At 36.1% G+C, this 18,916-nt stretch overlaps 1 protein-coding gene across 1 annotated transcript in view; it reads right to left on the minus strand.

Moving 5' to 3' along the window:
• ADGRV1 (adhesion G protein-coupled receptor V1) overlaps positions 1-18,916 on the minus strand; it is a 565,763-nt gene that overhangs the window by 362,065 nt on the left and 184,782 nt on the right. Inside the window, exons 57-63 of the mRNA XM_060009164.1 lie at positions 18,663-18,845; positions 16,355-16,534; positions 13,059-13,223; positions 9,928-10,045; positions 7,939-8,062; positions 481-619; positions 123-308 (exon numbers count right to left, since the gene is read on the minus strand). Of these exons, the coding sequence (XP_059865147.1) occupies positions 123-308; positions 481-619; positions 7,939-8,062; positions 9,928-10,045; positions 13,059-13,223; positions 16,355-16,534; positions 18,663-18,845 (1,095 nt within the window). The remainder of the gene's footprint in view (positions 1-122; positions 309-480; positions 620-7,938; positions 8,063-9,927; positions 10,046-13,058; positions 13,224-16,354; positions 16,535-18,662; positions 18,846-18,916) is intronic.

Genomic DNA, 18,916 nt, shown 5'->3' on the forward strand with positions numbered 1-18,916 from the left:
CAGGAACACATTAATCAGTTTGTGAACACTTTGGAATATGAACAGAGAAACACATTTTAAAGATCACTCACGATATAAAAAATAAAAATGATATTTAACATTTTAAGCATTTCATGCTCCACCTTTTGCACTTCCTCTGACACCCGAAGTTGTTCTTGTGAAAAGGCGAATCGTCCATAGGGAAAGTCACTAGCCACCACTGTGATGTTGGCAGTGCTGCTGGCTTCACGCCATACACCCCCGTCGCTGACTCCAGTGAGCTGAAACTCATAGAAACACTTTTCCTCGGGAATGTCATCATTCAAAGCCTAGAGAAGGACAGAAAGAGCCATGAGCAGCAGAATCTGAACATTTAAAAAAATATATCTATCATATAAGCAAAACAATGAACTCTCTAATACTGACCACCTCCCACCACCCCACCCCCCAACCACACACACACACAGCAAAGGGCATAACAGCAATCAGTAATACTGATACCTGTAACACTACAATTGCCGCAGACTGTCCATCTCGCATTGTTAGTTTTCCTGAAGTTTCAGCAAATTCCCCCATGGAAGGAGGGAATATCCTCCAGTACACTGTGACCTCCCCAGAAATCGCTGGGCCGCGAACGAGGCTATAACAACACACAAATGTATATTTCATTTTTTATTGAAAAGAGCTTTTCCTAAATATTTGCTCTATCCTTCAAAAATAAACAATTTTCAATTATTTCAAGAATATTATGAATTTCAATAACCCTATCTATCAACTATAAAGCAAAAAAAGTCTTTTAATTCCAAGACAGTAACACCCAAAATACTGAGCTTGTGTAAATCTGCTTGACAAGAATACTAGGAAAAGCAGAACACTAAAAGTAGAAGGTTTAAAGGAATAAAAAAAAAGTACGTATGGACATTCCACTTACTACACAAGATACAAAATACGAATAAAGAACAGTAAACACTTCACACATGCAGTGCTAATGAAAAAACTACCAAAAAGATAAAGTTTTGACACAAATTCAGCTACTTTATTGATAACTGCTATCTCACTCCTCATGAGAAAATTTATGATAAACAAAACTGCCTATGATCATACTACCCTAGTTAAATAATAGGTCCTAATTTTAGAACAATCAGAATCATCAAATCTTTGATCCAGATGATTTTTTAAGGGATGATTCTGGAGCTGAGGCACACAAGCTTACAGAGATGAAGTAACTCCTATTTTACATGGTTAGTGACAGAACAGGGCTGAAAGCACAGATCTCTTGATGTTACTCAGTGTGCTCTCCTTGGCATGGGGTTGTGCAAATAATCTAAAGAACAGTCAGAAACCTTCTCATGGCCTACCCAGCTCTTCGGTGGGGATAATGGTGGACTCTGGGAGAGCTCACACCAAGGAGTACTACCCAGAATTGCTGCTGCAAGTGTCTTTGTCCCCACGGGGGGCCACAGCCACCCCTCCACCTCTGCAGGAGACCCTCCAACACTAACAGGTCCAAGGCAGAAGGCAGAAGGTACACACTCCCATTCTGCAAAGAAAGAGGTAGAGGGACCTTAAAGTAGCATTTTTTAGAAAAGCTGTGTGGTTGACAGGGTCTTGGTGCTCCAGCCAGCTGTCAGGCCTGAGCCTCTGAGGTGGGAGAGCCGAGTTCAGGACACTGGTCCACCAGAGACCTCCTGACCTCATGTAATATCAAACGGCGAAAGCTCTCCCAGAGATCTCCATCCATTTCAATGCTAAGAACCAGCTCCACTCATCGACCAGCAAGCTACAGTGCTGGACACCCTATGCCATACAACTAGCAAGACAGGAACACAACCCCATCCATTAGGAGAGACGCTGCCTAAACTTATAATAAGGTCACAGACACCCCAAAACAAACCATCAGACACGGTCCTGCCCACCAGAAAGACAAGATCCAGCCTCATCCACCAGAACACAGGCACTAGTCCCCTCCACCAGGAAGCCTACACAACCCACTGAACCAACCTTAGCCACTGGGGGCAGACACCAAAAACAATGGGAACTACGAACCTGCAGCCTGCGAAAAGGAGACCCCAAACACAGTAAGTTAAGCAAAATAAGAAGAGAGAGAAACACACAGCATATGAATGGAGCAAGGTAAAAACCCACCAGACCTAATAAATGAAGAGGAAATAGGCAGGCTACCTGAAAAAGAATTCAGAATAATGATAGTAAAGATGATCCAAAATCTTGGAAATAGAATGGAGAAAATACAAGAAACGTTTAACAAGGACATAGAAGAACTAAAGAGCAAACAAACAATGATGAAGAACACAATAATTGAAATTAAAAATTCTCTAGAAGGGATCAATAGCAGAATAACTGAGGCAGAAGAACGGATAAGTGACCTGGTAGATAAAATAGTGGAAATAACTACTGCAGGGCAGAATAAGAAAAAAGAATGAAAAGAACTGAGGACAGTCTCAGAGACCTCTGGGACAACATTAAATGCACCAACATTCAAATTATAGGGGTCCCAGTAGAAGAAGAGGAAAAGAAAGGGAGTGAGAAAATATTTGAAGAGATAATAGTTGAAAACTTCCCTAATATGGGAAAGGAAATAGTTAATCAAAAAATACACTAGAAAGAATCAAGAGCAGAATAACTGAGGCAGAGGAACATTCTACAAAGTGAAAATAACTACAGCAGAGCAGAATAAAGAAAAAGATTGAAAAGAATTGAGAACAGTCTCAGAGATCTCTGGGACAACATTAAATGCACCAACATTCAAATTCTAGGGGTCCCAGAGGAAGAAGAGAAAAAATAAGGGACTGAGAAATATTTGAAGAGATTATAGTTGAAAACTTCCCCAATATGGGGAAAGAAATAGTCAATCAAGTCCAGTAAGCGCAGAGTCCCATACAAGACAAATCCAAGGAGAAACATGCCAAGACACATATTAATAAAACTATCAAAAATTAAATACAAAGAAAGCATATTAAAAGCAGCAAGGGAAAAGCAACAATTCACACACAAGGGAATCTCCATAAGGTTAACAGCAGATCTTTCAACAGAAACTCTGCATGACAGAAGGGAGTGGCAGGACATATTTAAAGTGATGAAAGGGAATAGCCTACAACCAAGATTACTCTACCGAGCAAGGATCTCACTCATATTCGATGGAGAAATTAAAATCTTTACAGATAAGCAAAAGCTAAGACAATTCAGCACCACCAAACCAGTTCTACAAAAAATGCAAAGGAACTTCTCTATGCAGGAAACACAAGAGAAGGAAAAGACTTACAATAACAAACCCAAAACAATTAAGAAAATGGTAATTGGAACATACATATTGATAAGTACCTTAAAAGTAAAAGGATTAAATGCTCCAACCAAAAGACATAGACTGGCTGAATGGATACAAAAACAAGACCCATACATATGCTGTCCACAAGACATCCACTTCAGACCTAGGAAGACATACAGACTGAAAGTGAGGGGATGGAAAAAGATATTCCATGCAAATGGAAATCAAAAGAAAGCTGGAGTCGCCAATTCTCATATCAGACAAAATAGACTTTAAAACAAAGACTATTACAAGAGATGAAGAAGGACACTACATAATGATCAAGGGAACAAACCAAGAAGATATAACAATTGTAAATATTCATGCACCCAACATAGAAGCACCTCAATACATAAGACAAATACTAACAGCAATAAAAGGTGGAATCGACAGTAACACAATCATAGTAGGGGACTTTAACACCCCACTCTCACCAATGGAGAGAACATCCAAAATGAAAGTAAACAAGGAAACACACGCTGTTAATGATACATTAAACAAGATGGACTTAATTGATATTTATAGGACATTCCATCCAAAACCAGCAGATTACACTTTCTTCTCAAGTGCACATGGAACATTCTCCAGGATAGATCACATCTTGGGTCACAAATCAAGCCACAGTAAATTTAAGAAAACTGAAATCATATCAAGCATCTTTTCTGGCCACAACGCTATGAGATTAGAAATCAATTACAGGGAAAAAAACTGAGAAACACAAACACATGGAGGCTAATCAATGTGTTACTAAATAGCCAAGAGATACTGAAGAAATCAAACAGGAAATCAAAAAATACCTAGACAGAAATGACAATGAAAACGTGACAATCCAAAACCTGTTGGATGCAGCAAAAACAGTTCTAAGAGGGACGTTTATAGCATTACAAGCCTACCACAAGAAACAAGAAAATTTCAAATAAAAAAATCTAACCTTACACCTAAAGAAATTAGAGAAAGAAGAACAAACAAAACTCAAAGTTAGTAGAAGGAAAGAAATCATACAGATCAGAGCAGAAATAAATGAAATAGAAACAAAGAAGACAATAGCAAAGATCAATAAAACTAAAAGTTGGTTCTTTGAGAAGATAAACAAAATTGATAAACCATTAGCCAGAGTCATCAAGAAAACAAGGGAGAGGACTCAAATCAATAAAATTAGAACTGAAAAAAGAGAAGTTACAACAGACACTGAAGAAATACAAAGCATCCTAAGAGACTACTACAAGCAACTCTATGCCAATAAAATGAACAACCTGAAAGAAATGGACAAATTCTTAGAAAGGTATAACTTTCCAAGACTGAACCAGGAAGAAAGAGAAAATATGAACAGACCAATCACAAGTAATGAAATTGAAACTGTGATTAAAAATCTTCCAACAAACAAAAGTCCAGGACAAGATAGCTTCACAGGTGAATTCTATCAAACATTTAGAGAAAAGCTAACACCCATCCTTCTCAAACTCTTCCAAAAAATTGTGGAGGAAGGAACACTCCCAAACTCATTCTATGAGGCCACCATCACCCTGATACCAAAACCAGACAAAGATACTACAGAAAAAGAAAATTACAGACCAATATCACTGATGAATATAGATGCAAAAATCCTCAACGAAATACCATCAAACAGAATCCAACAACACATTAAAAGGATCATACACCATGATCAAGTGGGATTTATCCCAGGGATGCAAGGATTCTTCACTACATGCAAATCAATCAATGTGAAACACCATGTTAACAAACTGAAGAATAAAAACCATATGACCATCACAATAGATGCAGAAAAAGCTTTTGACAAAATTCAACACCCAGTTATGATAAAAAGTCTCCAGAAAGTGGGCATAGAGGGAACCTACCACAACATAATAAAGGCCATATACTATAAACCCACAGCAAGCATCATTCTCAATGGTGAAAAACTGAAAGCATTTCCTCTAAGATCAAGAACAAGACAAGGATGTCCACTCTCACCACTATTATTCAACATAGTTTTGGAAGTCCTAGCCATGGCAATCAGAGAAGAAAAAGAAATAAAAGGAATATAAATTAGAAAAGGAGAAGTAAAACTGTCACTGTTTACAGACAACATGATAGTATACGTAGAGAATCCTAAAGATGCCGCCAGAAAACTACTAGAGCTAATCAATGGATTTGTTAAAGTAGCAGGATACAAAATTAATGCACAGAATTCTCTAGCATTCCTATACACTAATGATGAAAAATCTGAAAGAGAAATTAAGGAAACACTCCCATTTACCACTGCCTTAAAAAGAATAAAATATACGGGCTTCCCTGGTGGCGCAGTGGTTGGGAGTCCGCCTGCCGATGCAGGGAACACGGGTTCGTGCCCCGGTCCGGGAAGATCCCATGTGCCGTGGAGCGGCTGGGCCCGTGAGCCGTGGCCGCTGAGCCTGTGCGTCCGGAGCCTGTGCTCCGCAACGGGAGAGGCCACAGCAGTGAGAGGCCCGCGTACCGCAAAAAGAAAATAAAAACAAAAACAAAACAAAAAGAATAAAATACTTAGGAATAAACCTACCAAGGGAGACAAAAGACATGTATGCAGAAAACTATAAAACACTGATGAAAGAAATTAAAGATAATATAAACAGATGGAGAGATATACCATGTTCTTGGATTGGAAGAAGCAACAATTGCAAAAATGACTATACAACACAAAGCAGTCTACAGATTCAATGCAATCCCTATCAAATTACCAATAGCATTTTTTACAGAAGTAGAACAAAAAATCTTAGAATTTGTATGGAGACACAACAGACCCTAAATGGCCAAAGCAATCTTGTGAAAGATAAAGGAGCTGGAGGAAACAGGTTCTGGACTTCAGAATATACTACAAAGCTTCAGTAATCAAGACAGTATGGTAATGCCACAAAAACAGAAATATAGATCAATGGAACAGGATAGAAAGCCCAGAGATAAACCCATGCACATATGGTCACCTTATTTTTGATAAAGGAGGCAAGAATATACAATGGAAAAAAGAAAGCCTCTTCAATAAGTGGTGCTGGGAAAACTGGACAGCTACATGTAAAGAATGAAATTAGAACACTCTCTAACACCATACACAAAAATAAACTCAAAATGGATTAAAGAGTTAAATGTAAGGCCATACACTATAAAACTCTTAGAAGAAAACATAGGCAGAACACTGCATGACATAAATCACAGCAAGATCCTTTCTGACCCACCTCCTAGAGAAATGGAAATTAAAAAAAAATAAACAAATGGTACCTAATGAAATTTAAAAGCTTTTGCACAGCAAAGGAAAACATAAACAAGACAAAAAAACAACCCTCAGAATGGGAGAAAATATTTGCAAATGAAGCAACAGACAAAGGATTAATCTCTAAAATACACAAGTAGCTCATGCAGCTCTATATCAAAAAAACAATCAACCGAATCCAAAAATGGGCAGAAGACCTAAACAGACATTTCTCCAAAGAAGATATACAGATTGCCAACAAACACATGAAAGGATGCTCAACATCACTAATCATTAGAGAAATGCAAATCAAAACTACAATGAGGTATCAACTCACACCAGTCAGAATGGCCAACATCAAAAAATCTACAAACAATAAATGCTAGAGAGGATGTGGAGAAAAAGGAACCCTCTTGCACTGTTGGTGGGAATGTAAATTGATAAAGCCACTATGGAGAACAGTATGGAGGTTCCTCGAAAAACTAAAAATAGAACTACCATACAACCCAGCAATCCCACTACTGAGCATATACCCTGAGAAAACCATACTTCAAAAAGCGTCATACACCACAATGTTCATTGCAGCTCTATTTACAATAGCCAGGACATGGAAGCAACCTAAATGTCCATCAACAGATGTATGGATAAAGAAGATGTGGTACATATATACAATGGAATATTACTCAGCCATTAAAAGAAACGAAATTGAGTTATTTGTAGTGAGGTGGATGGACCTTGAGACTGTCATACAGAGTGAAGTAAGTCAGAAAGAGAAAAACAAATACCATATGCTAACACATATATATATATATATGGAATCTAAAAAAAAAAAAAAAAAAGGTTCTGAAGAACCTAGGGGTAGAACAGGAATAAAGATGCAGATATAGAGAACGGACTTGAGGACCCGGGGAGTAGTAAGGGTAAGCTGGGACGACGTGTGAGAGTGGCATGGACATATAAACACTACCAAATGTAAAATAGATAGCTAGTAGGAAGCAGCCGCATAGCACAGGGAGATCAGCTCGGTGCTTTGTGTCCACCTAGAGGGGTGGGATAGGGAGGGTGGGAGGGAGACATAAGTGGGAGGAGATATGGGGATATATGCGTATGTATAGCTGATTCACTTTGTTATACAGCAGAAACTAACACACCATTGTAAAGCAATTATACTCCAATAAAGGTGTAAAAAAAAAAGAAAAGAAAACTTCTCAGGATCTAACATCAAGATAACTCAAAACATACCTTCAGTTTTTATCAAAAATATGTTCTACTCTCCACAGGATTTTACAAATATATAAAAAGACAATGCCTGAAGAATATGTCTGTATTCAGAACAATGTATTTAATTAATAATACTAATTATTTAAATAAAACTCAAAACCCTCACCTAGGCAAACAAAAATTAGAAAACCCTTACCTGATGATAGCAGTACCATTATATTTTGCAGTGGGTTCCCCAATGAGGACGTGCCTAGATGATGGAGCTATCCCAACTTCTCCTGACACTCCCTTATCTCCTCGAATGATTATTGATGCGCTACCTGAGTTGAAGATGATATATATACCACTTATGTAGAAAACACATGGATTCACTTAGTACATGCCTGGCAATGTTCTAAGGGCTTTACATATACTAATCTTGTGAGTTAGTCCTCATGACAATCATATAAGTTAGGTACTAATATTACCCTCATTTTACCAGCACAGACATTTAAGCACATAGAGGCATTGAAGACACTAAGGCAAATGACTTGCCCAAGATCACGTTTTAATGAAAGGGATAAAGTGGGCAGTACTTCCACTATCACTCCCATGATAAGTAAGTACTCTTCTACCATGTGCATTAATCCACTTCTACCATTTTGTAGCTCACTGAAATGGGTTATGTGGCTGTATGTATTAGCTATGTAGCAAAAACTAGAATTCTTGGGGGCCCTTTTTTATTTTTAATTTTCTGACTCTGCCATTTGCTTCTAAGTGTTCCTACTAAAATTGAAATAAAAACCATATCAAGTAATTTGAGTATTCATATCATAATTTAGCAGTAACTTAAATAAAATTCATATCATAATTTAGCAGTAACTTAAATAAAATTGTTTGCAGAAGCACACATAAAGGATTGGATTACTATACTATCACTTTCTTTGGCAATGGATTAATGGGATCAAGAGTGGTTTGTCAAGTGCAAGTATATCACAGTTAGAAATATATTATGAATCTTTTATATTAACAAATGATTTACCTTGATCCACTGGTATATTCTTGTTCTTGCGTCTAATTAGTCTATATAATATCAACCCTGACATTTAACACGATGTAGACAACTGAGCTGACTTAAGACTTATGGAAGAATATAATGCAAAGATATGATTCCCTCAAATGCTTGCTGGAAGTACTCTATATATAAATGCAAAAGGAATAACTACCCTAGGTGATTTCATAGGTGACAGTACACAATACTCTACAATTCTGCGAATTTCCTTAGCCACGGAATTCTGCTTCTTTGACCACGAACCCTTGCATAGGATGAAGTTCTTGATGGCAAAAAAGGACACGCAACAGTAACTAAGCTTTCATATCAAAGTTGCTGGACCATTTTTTATGGTTATTAGTATTTGTACTATAATGAAACCATTTTAGATCCAGTAATCCTTTCTCTCCAGACCGAAGAAACAAATTTTCACGTGGACCACAGGCAAGTGAGAATTATGATGCCTGTTTCTGAAATGTCAAAATCTAAGTAATTACTTTTTGATCAAAATAGGCAATAGATAGGCTGAAAGAGACATAATAAGATGCTAAGTTTTAAAATAACATTTTATTAGAAAAGTAACGTGATCATTGTAAGTAGGTGTAGAAAATATAGGTAATCAAAAACAACTATCAACATTTCAAATAAATAATTCCAAACATGTTTATGACATGCACGTGACAAAAACGGGATTACACTGAACATGTTGTTACAAAGCCTATTTTATTAATGTAACAATTATCCATGTAATGAAGTGTTCTTAATTTTAATGTAAGTAAGGCTTTTTCTTCCACATTTTTTGAATAGTTGCATAGTATTCTGTTACATTTAACCAGTCTCCTACTGTAGGATCATTTAAGAAGCTTTCATATTTTACTTTATAAACACTGCTAAAACAAACATCTTTTTCTTTTAAAAAATCACACAGCTAAGTAGTATGAAGTCTTTGGCGTATGACCTTACCAACATTGGGTATGGTAATTTTAGCTTTAAAAAGTCTTTAGCTGTTATACAAGTAGGAAATAACATCTTTATGATTTAGAAAATGTTTTAGGAATTATAAAAACTAATACTACCTATCTTTGTAACTATTGAGTATCTGGTTACATTTTTCTAAAAATCTACTTTTTTTCCAAAAATGTCGATTTCTCTTACCTTTTATTGGAGATATTTCTACCTCATCAACTGGTACCAGCTGAATGGTGAAACTCCTGTCCTCCTCCAACATGGCGTCTTGAAGTGTGTGCAACACAATGGTCTTCTGGAACTCAGTCTATATCAAATGAGGAGGAATAACACATTTTCCAGATTGATCGAAGTTTTGAATTCTCATTAGCAGAATAACATTTATGTTCATAAGCATTTTTTAAAGTGTGTCCTTTCTGTGCCCTAGAATTATGAGTTTCTGCTAGAGAGAATTACTATGTAAAAATTAGCTCTGAGCATAAATCCAATTAAGGTTCGTAATAGGAAAAAGGGGGGGAAATGTTAACACAACTTTTAAATTTCCTGAAAATTTTCAACCATTCAAAGTTCGATCACTTAGAATTAAATGGTCATAGCATGATGTAAATAGATGAACGTCATAGGTTTAATACTTATAAAGGTTATCTTTCTACTACCCATTTTTACTCCTTGCCCTCTACCCACTCCTGCTTCCTTCCCATTCCTTCCATAGGTGTTGATCTCAAGCATTTTCACTATTATTCCTTCCCTCTCTTGGCTTAAACTTAGCTCAGTAATTTCTTGGAACATGGGCTAAGTTTTCAGTCTAGGCTGGAAGAGAAAGAATAAGGAAAAGCAAATATATAGAAGACAACCAGCTTAATACTTCGAGACATAACCGTGACAGAAATCACTTTTATCTTCACCGCCTCCTCCGTATACTGATAAAAAACCCTCAAATTTGTCCTATGCATCACTGATTAATTTTCTGTAGTTTGAATTCTGCTGTTTATTGCTTCTTATGTACATCTTAGTTCCGCAATCGCATCTCTTCTTTGAGATTTTTATTATTAAAAGCATTATTCTAATCTCTTCACTCAAGCTGTCCTCTCTTCATAAGAGTCCTTTTTTTATATTTTACAGTAACTGTACTTCTTAAAAATTTTATAAGAGCTGCTAGGAAAATGTATACTTCCTGCCTCAGACCTTATTAAATGCACTCATGGAAAATCTATAATTCCTGGCATGCAATTAATCACTCCCATCCCTTTTACTCTCTGCACATTGTCAATTAGCGGCTCTGAACTATATGCTTAGGTACAAAGCCATTTGTTAGAATGGAGACGTAGGTATGTCAGTAGCTGAGTATACAAGAACAGTAAAGCTATTATGCAGAGGTACATGGAACGCACCAGGTTGGTAAGCAAAGAACAAGACGGAGAGGGTCAAGTCCAGGGTGACCCATAAACTCACCCCTCCTGATACAGTACTCTGAACAAGGATGGCCTTATTCCCTGGGGTAAAAGATCAGACTATTTGCCATTTTGGTACAGATATCCTGCTCAACATCAGAAAATCTTTCTAATCATCTGGGAAGTAGATCTAGTAACTGGGAAATGACTGCTCATTATTACTATGGAAAATCTTTACAGAAATTTCAAAGTAATTTCTAAATTCTTCTCATGACAAATGAGAAGTTTATAGAGGTTTAGGGCATGCAACCGAAATGTTTCTTGAGGCACTGCATATCAGAACCTAAGAAATGAGTGGATGAAATATCTGTGCCATCTGGCTTGAGATCTTTAATTCTATTAGAGTAACCAACACCTCAAAAATGGTGGCAGAATGTCTAAGTGGCAAATGGATTGCCAGAGGGCATCACCGATTAATTTATTCATCACCTATTAGAAAACTGAATGCAAAAAAAGTATTTGCTTTTGTGTTGTTTGGTGTTGAAAGCTCTGATAAAAGGTCAATAGACTCAAAAAAAAAAAATAGATTGGCCATGTTTCATTGGGATCATCTTACCTTTACATGTTTGGCCAAATTTCTTTTAGAAAACCACCTTGGGGACCTTCCAGTCTCCTATTTAATTTTTTAAATTCTATTTCGTTTACAGAAATTCATCTGCTTAGACTTTCTATATCTACTATTTACCTATTAGAGTCAATTTCATATAGATATTTACATTCATTTGTCTAGATATGTACAAAGTAATCTCTTAAAATTTTATACTTTCTCTTTTAATGGTTCTTTCTTGCTTGTTCTTATTTTGTGAAGTTATTTTTTGTTGCTTTTAAAAAAACTTATTCATCATGTTTTCTGGTTTTTAACTAATTTCCTTTTGCTTTCGTTTTTACTAATTTAGGAAAGATTTATGAAAACATGAAAGCAAAAACCATAAAAGATTGATAAATCTGGACTCTCCAGTTTCTTCTCTTTGGTCTATTTGTCTATCCCAGAGCCAATATCATACTGTCACATTTACCTGTGCTACATATTATCTTAAGTTTAGTTAGGAAGGGGCACCCTCCATTCTTCTTTGTGAGTTTCTGAAACTATTCTTGGTCTTTTGCATTTCCATATGGATTTAAGAATCAGCCTGTCAATTCTCTTCCACCTCTCCATTCCTCCTTCCAGGAAAAAAAGAGTTCAGAGTTTGATAGATAAATGCTCCTTGGTTCTGGTTACACTGCATTCACAGTGAAACTCTGTGCTCAGATTAACTGGGAGGAAGGTACAGCCTGTATTCCCTCCGAGAGGCTCTGTGTTCCACATTTCAGAGCCTGAAGTTCTGTGGGTAAGACGCTGCCACTGGATCATTTTAAGTAGGAGGTGGCATAACGAGATCTTCCTTATAGAAAAATAACCCTACTCAGTGGCACGGATACTGGACAGAAAAGGGAAAAGACATGGAGTGGGAATATCAGTTAAAAGACCATCCAAGGAAAGATGGTGGAGGCTCGGATTGTCACAGCCATGACAGAGTATGAGAACAGAAAGGGTATTTAAAAGGGAAATGTGACTAAACTCAGCTGTCAAATATATGCAAGAGTTACAGAATGGGTAGAGATGGGGATGACACCCACATGTCCGGCTCAGTTGACTGGTTTTGCCCTCAATCAGGGGAGGATATGTCAAGAAAAGAGCAGTTTTAAGGGTGGGATGTAGGTAGTGCCTGAAATAAATTTCAGACATCTTGGGGTGGGGTGTGTGTGTGTGTGTGTGTGTGTGTGTGTGTGTGTGATTTTTCTCCACGGTGCATATGATTTCAAAAAATTCAGAAAATCAAACAAAGACAAATTAGAGAAAAACTACAGGAGTCCTGATGACGATCATACCTCATCAAAATGAAGTGTCCCATTCAAAGGACTGAGGTCGTCTTTAGCCATCTCATCTATGGTCCACTGAAGTCGGATGGCTCCTTTTCCTCCTGGGGACCGGACAACTGTCAATGTCACATATGAATCAGGGTCATCAGACAAAAGGGATTCATCAACCATTACCTGAAAAAAAGAAAATCCAGTAAGGTTAAAAAAAAAAAAAAAAGAGTGAAAAGCAGCAGGAAGAACAAACAGAATCTCATTTCTCTTCTCAATGACGGCAATTTTTGAATTTAGAACTCTAATCACAGCATGTTACAATCATGTGGCAGAAAAAAAATGTTTCACCAAATCCCATTCCCTTTTTGCCCTAGACACTCAGCTACTTGGCATTTCCTAGCCCCTTCTTCAATTAGGTGGAGCTTGTGACTGAATTCTGGCCAAAATAATTCAGGCAGAAGTGAAGTATGCTAATCATTGTCTGGCCATCAACTTCACACAATCTTCCACATTCCCTCTTTCTCCATTTGCTGGATGACTAGAGGAGGACAGAGTCACAGATGGAGAGACTCTGGTGCCTGAGATGCCAGTTGGAGAAGAGGTGTCCATAAGACCCCAACTAGGAACAGTGATGTAGGACTTTTGCATAAAGAAGAAATAAACTCTTATTAGATTAAGAAACTGAGATTTGGGGGTTCTTTTACGGCAGTCAGGCTCCCCACATAATACAGACCTAATATGAATTACACAAATTGACTCTGTGAAGCAAAGTCCAAACTGAGCCTATACTATGCACTTGTTATGTAAATACAAAAATATAACACAATGCTTTCCATTTTCAAGAAAGACACTTAACGAGTGTATAATTCACTCTTGTTGGGTTTTTATTTCATGAGATTTTTGCATTGGTGCCAAGAGTAGGGATTTGGAGCCAACCGATATTTGTTGAGCTTCTATTATGTGTCAGTTCTTGCACATACTTTATCTTATTTAAGCCTCACAAAAACTCTAAGAAAGCTGAGGAGCACAAATATACATGTATTTGGAGAAAAGGAGCCTGCGATTTAGTTCAGATGTTTGACTCCACACGCAGTGCTGTTCAAAGCACTCCTCAGACACCAGAAATATCAAGTAAGAAAAAAGCAAAGTGAGAAAGAAAAAAAATCCATTATAAACAAACTGCGTATATAAGTCCTTTTCGTTTCCATAGATAATAATATTCTAGTTTCAGTTTCACAAGCATATTTCCAGGAGTCTCTGCGATTCCCAGTGATTTGGTATACTCAGCACATTTCCCTGTGAGAAGCTTATTAATTTTGACAGATTAATACCAATAATCCTTTCTCAGTGTTCTTCAGTTCTGAATATAATCTGTCTCACCAAATAATGCTACCAGAATGTTCACTATGTGCACAATATTGTGTATCTTAGATACAGGTTAAAAGATAAACTCCAAGTTATCAAGAGCTATCGGCTATAAGAAAGATAGGATACAAGGAAAGTAGCCACAAAGGGTTGAGCCACAAGCTACTACTAATACTATCAACAATTAAAACAGCAATTGACACCTATTGAGGGTAAAGCCCAATTATATGTGCTTTACATGTATCAACTCACTCCTCACAACAAGGGTTTGGGTACCTTAAATCTTACTTTTAGACTATAAGACAAGTTGGAAATCTGAGGCTATTACAATAAGACAGTAGTTCCCAGATCAAGGATGCACTAAAGTTATTGCAGTAAGGTTTACGACAGCAGTTAAGATAAAATGAATAAACAGAAATTATTTATGGATAGTAGCATAACTCCTTCATTTTCTCAAAAGGTGAGAGAAACCTGTAAATATACCATCCAATGGCTAAGTCCAAAAGTGTGACAAAGTTAAAAGCAAAAACATTATTATAACATTTCATCAGTTGGAGGTTGGACTACTTAAACCCTGAACCTTTTATCTAACCTCAGAAGGTAACAGAGAATACATTTTTAGTACATTTAATACATTTTATAAAAATAAATTACATACTCGTATATATTAAAATATTTCTCTGCATATATGCAAAGAAGGCCTGGATGGAAATATGACAAAATACTAACGATATTTATCTTAGAACAATAATATTATGGGTACTTTTACACTTTTCTTTATACATTTTGTATTTTCCAGACTTTTTAGGTTGCCTAGAAAACATTCACAGCTACTCTTTTGTGAATCTACCACTCTTTACATTTATTTCTGCTCATTCCTTTCTCAAGGAAGAAAAAGAGTCTCAAATAGGCTACAGCAGTAGAAGGGTTCTGTTCCTTTTATAGTTTCCATTTTCTTATGAAGTTGAAATTTCAATGATCAAATAATTAGGCAATTATTAGGGTTTATCTAAATTTTGGAGCATCTAGGAAGCCCAGCCCTGATATGCAAGTTGCAGGTCTAGCCTTGCATCCACTGAACAGCAAAGACAATAGGCATTAGACAATTTGCTATTATTTAAAATGATCTATGGTGAATTACTGATTACCTATAAGTGATTAAATAAAGGGAATGGTGACAAAGAAGCCAGAAAAGTTGCTGTGTCTATCGAAATTATCTAAATATTTGTATGATTATTTCATCTTGAAATTTCCTTTGAAAGGTAAAGTCATAATGATGATGATATAATCATTATGTCATAATAATTATGATATAGTTTATAGCACCTCATTGTATAGTTAAGGTAGAGAGATAATTTTGTACTAGCCAAAGCTTTTTTTTCTCTCTCAGGGGAGAGAATATTAATAATAATATTTAGGCTCACTCTTGCAGGTCTTAGAAGTAGGCAGCCCATGAGAAGTAAGAGGGGAGAGAGAGAAGAAATACATAGAAACACAGGAGCTGGGGCGACTGTAGTGTTTTGTTCAGTATAAATCAAGATAGAGGGCCTGAAAGGTGGGGAATATAAATCCCTCCTCAGCTAAATCCATTCCTGGGGTGTAAAACTGGAGCATGACAGAATCCTGCCTTGTAACCAGGATGGCAGTCTGGTAGCAGAGCCGGTACAGAACAGAATGTATAGACAAAAAGTACCTCATAGTCTATTACACCCCTTTGTAACTGCCTGATGTTAAGAGCTCTCACTATTACAAAACTGTGTGCACAGGTTAGCAGATTGGCCCCTAATTCAATAGCCAACTCAAAAGAGCCTTGAGAAAAGAACTGTAAGTAAAGAGTAATGCAGAGCTGTTTTTTTTTTTAAAAAAAGAAAAAGACCTTTCTACTATAAATTACATGAAAAATTAGTTTAGGGGAAGGCACCCCCCCCTTCCTGATATATTTCACTTACAGTCTTTTCTTCAAATCCAAACACTCCAAATGGAGAATCATTCTGTGGAATAACAACAGTTACCACAACATCTTCTCCAAGTCTGCCACCTCCAGCCACCCTGATTAAGGAAATATTGAATATCTCCATGAGTTCAAATTCAGCATCATCAATTATGGTGATTTCTATCACTGCGATAACCTATAAAAGAAAAGAAGGAAAGAAGGAAAAGAGGGAGGGAGAGAAGGAAAAAGGGAGGGAGAGAGGCAGAGAGGGTAAAATGTAATAGCAGTTTTTGATCGCATATATTTTAACTTTTTAGTTGAAACTTAGAAACATAGTACCAAAGAAAAAAGCAGGAATTTTTGCCTACTTTTTTATTATGGTGTTCATAATACTATTTAAAAGTCAGGGAATTCCCTGGCAGACCAGTGGTTAGGACTCTGTGCTCTCACTGCTGAGGGCCTGGGTTCAATCCTTGGTCAGGGGACCAAGATCCCAGAAGCCGTGCAGTGTGGCCAAAACTTTTCTATAAAAATTTAAAAATTAAAAAAAAAAAGTCACATATTTATAGTATTTCAAAGTCAAAACTTTTCAGTCTATTGTTTCCAAGATAGAGGAAATTATATATGTAATAAAATATAGGATAATTTATAGATTCAAAAAAAAACAATGAAGGCTTATTCTTGAAGAAAAATATTTAAAATGTCATGCAGGCTCTAATTACCATTGCACAAACATAAATTTTAGTATATTTAGCATTAATACGACCTGATATAAAATGGTACCATATAAATTATTACTGTCTTCTGTAACTAGAATAAATCCCTTCGGTTTCAAATTACTGTTCTTATAATGTAGGGAAAAAGGCAGGAAGAAAACCCAAATTTCATGTTTTTAGAACTCTGTGATCAGGAGTTCATTCATCTGTCTGGATCTATGTTACAAGTTTTTATAACTTATAAATGAGTAAAACTTTGGTCCAGCTTGTGATTTCACTATTAGTCATAAAAATATCCCAGCTGTATGTCCATATTTAAAATATTTTCTATATCCCAAAGGGAAATGACACAGACATTTATCAAAAAAAAAAGTTTTCTATCTAAATCCACCTTTAATATAGTAACAGAGAAAAGTGAGAAATCTGGACGTCACATTCAGAGAAAGAGAAACCTGAACAAAATCAAATGCTAAAATATAAGCTTGTCAAAATGTCTGCACCTCAAATCAGTACTGTAGAACACAGAATACTTTCCCTACAGGATGTTAAATTTAAGAATGATGATGATCCTAAGGGTGCTGCTAAGTGATGGGACTTTAACTTCATGAAAAGAATAAAGTCCTGATAATATAAAGTTGGAAGGTTACTTCAATGAAAAATCAATTTATTTGTTTCTACTTTTAACATGAAAATCTGCATTTCCCCTCCTTTTAGTAGGAAATGTTTTAAAGTCTTAAATTTGTTAAAATCTCATGATTTCAAATATTAACAATAGACCTTTATGTGTAGGAAAATCTAGATCTGTATGCTTATCTTTTAGCAGTATTTACTATCCCCCTAACGGCAACTAATAAGTTGATGCACACTGTGCAAATCTGTGCAGGCAAAATCAGACTGCATGTAAACAGATACTGCTATTTGAAGTTACTAACATTTTCATGGTTGTTCACATGCTTTTTCCACTTACTGATTTAAAAATTTATCAAAAATTCTTACATATTGCAAAATGCCCAGTTCACAAGCTTACAATTCTTAAGGAATATTTTGTAATTTTTAAGATTGGTTGGCCCAAATCTAGAATACTGTTTTTCAATTTTTTCCAGTTTTAACTACTTTGTTCCTTTTCTATCATTTTAGTGTTTTTTAATTGTAAAAAAATCTTTGGGTAATAATAAATGTACATAATAATAAATGTCTTTAGTAATAAATGCATACACTTCTACTGCAAATCCTAAAAAAAATTATATTTATAATCATTAAGAAACAAATAGAATATAAGAACCTAAAGTTCATAGGAATAGTCTAGTTCATCAGGCAGTATTTTATACATTCTTAGGCACTTCCAAGCCAGTTATTATCATTTTATAACTTCTATTTAAAATAGAGTAAGGTGGGGAATTTCAGAGAGGGTAAGATTCTTGCCTATTTATATTCTCTTCCCATGTCCATTAAAAAATTATACATTAACTAACGATACCTCTGTTGGCTTGACATGGAAATTTAGAATTTAATACATTCAGCAATCACTACTGCACATTCATTTGGTGGATGCCTATAAAATGTTTCAAGTACAACCAAAAAATGTTAATATGTCTGTAACTAGCATACTTGTCTATCTGCAAATTCAAGAATCCCGTGAGATGGCTTAAAGTCTTCCAGGCCAGCACTGTCCAGTGTTGCTTTCCAATAAACAGTTACTGCCCCAAAGCTTCCAGCCAGCCGGACTACAGCAACTTGAAGAATGTTCAAGGGTGGAGGTACCTCATAGGCAGTAATAACTCCACCAACATCCTTTAAATAAAGAATATAAGTTAAAATGCAAGACAAAAGTAACTCATGTAAGTCATCACTTTCTAAACTTA

This window comes from Delphinus delphis, chromosome 3, assembly GCF_949987515.2.
Source record: "Delphinus delphis chromosome 3, mDelDel1.2, whole genome shotgun sequence".
Classification (NCBI taxonomy): domain Eukaryota; kingdom Metazoa; phylum Chordata; class Mammalia; order Artiodactyla; family Delphinidae; genus Delphinus; species Delphinus delphis.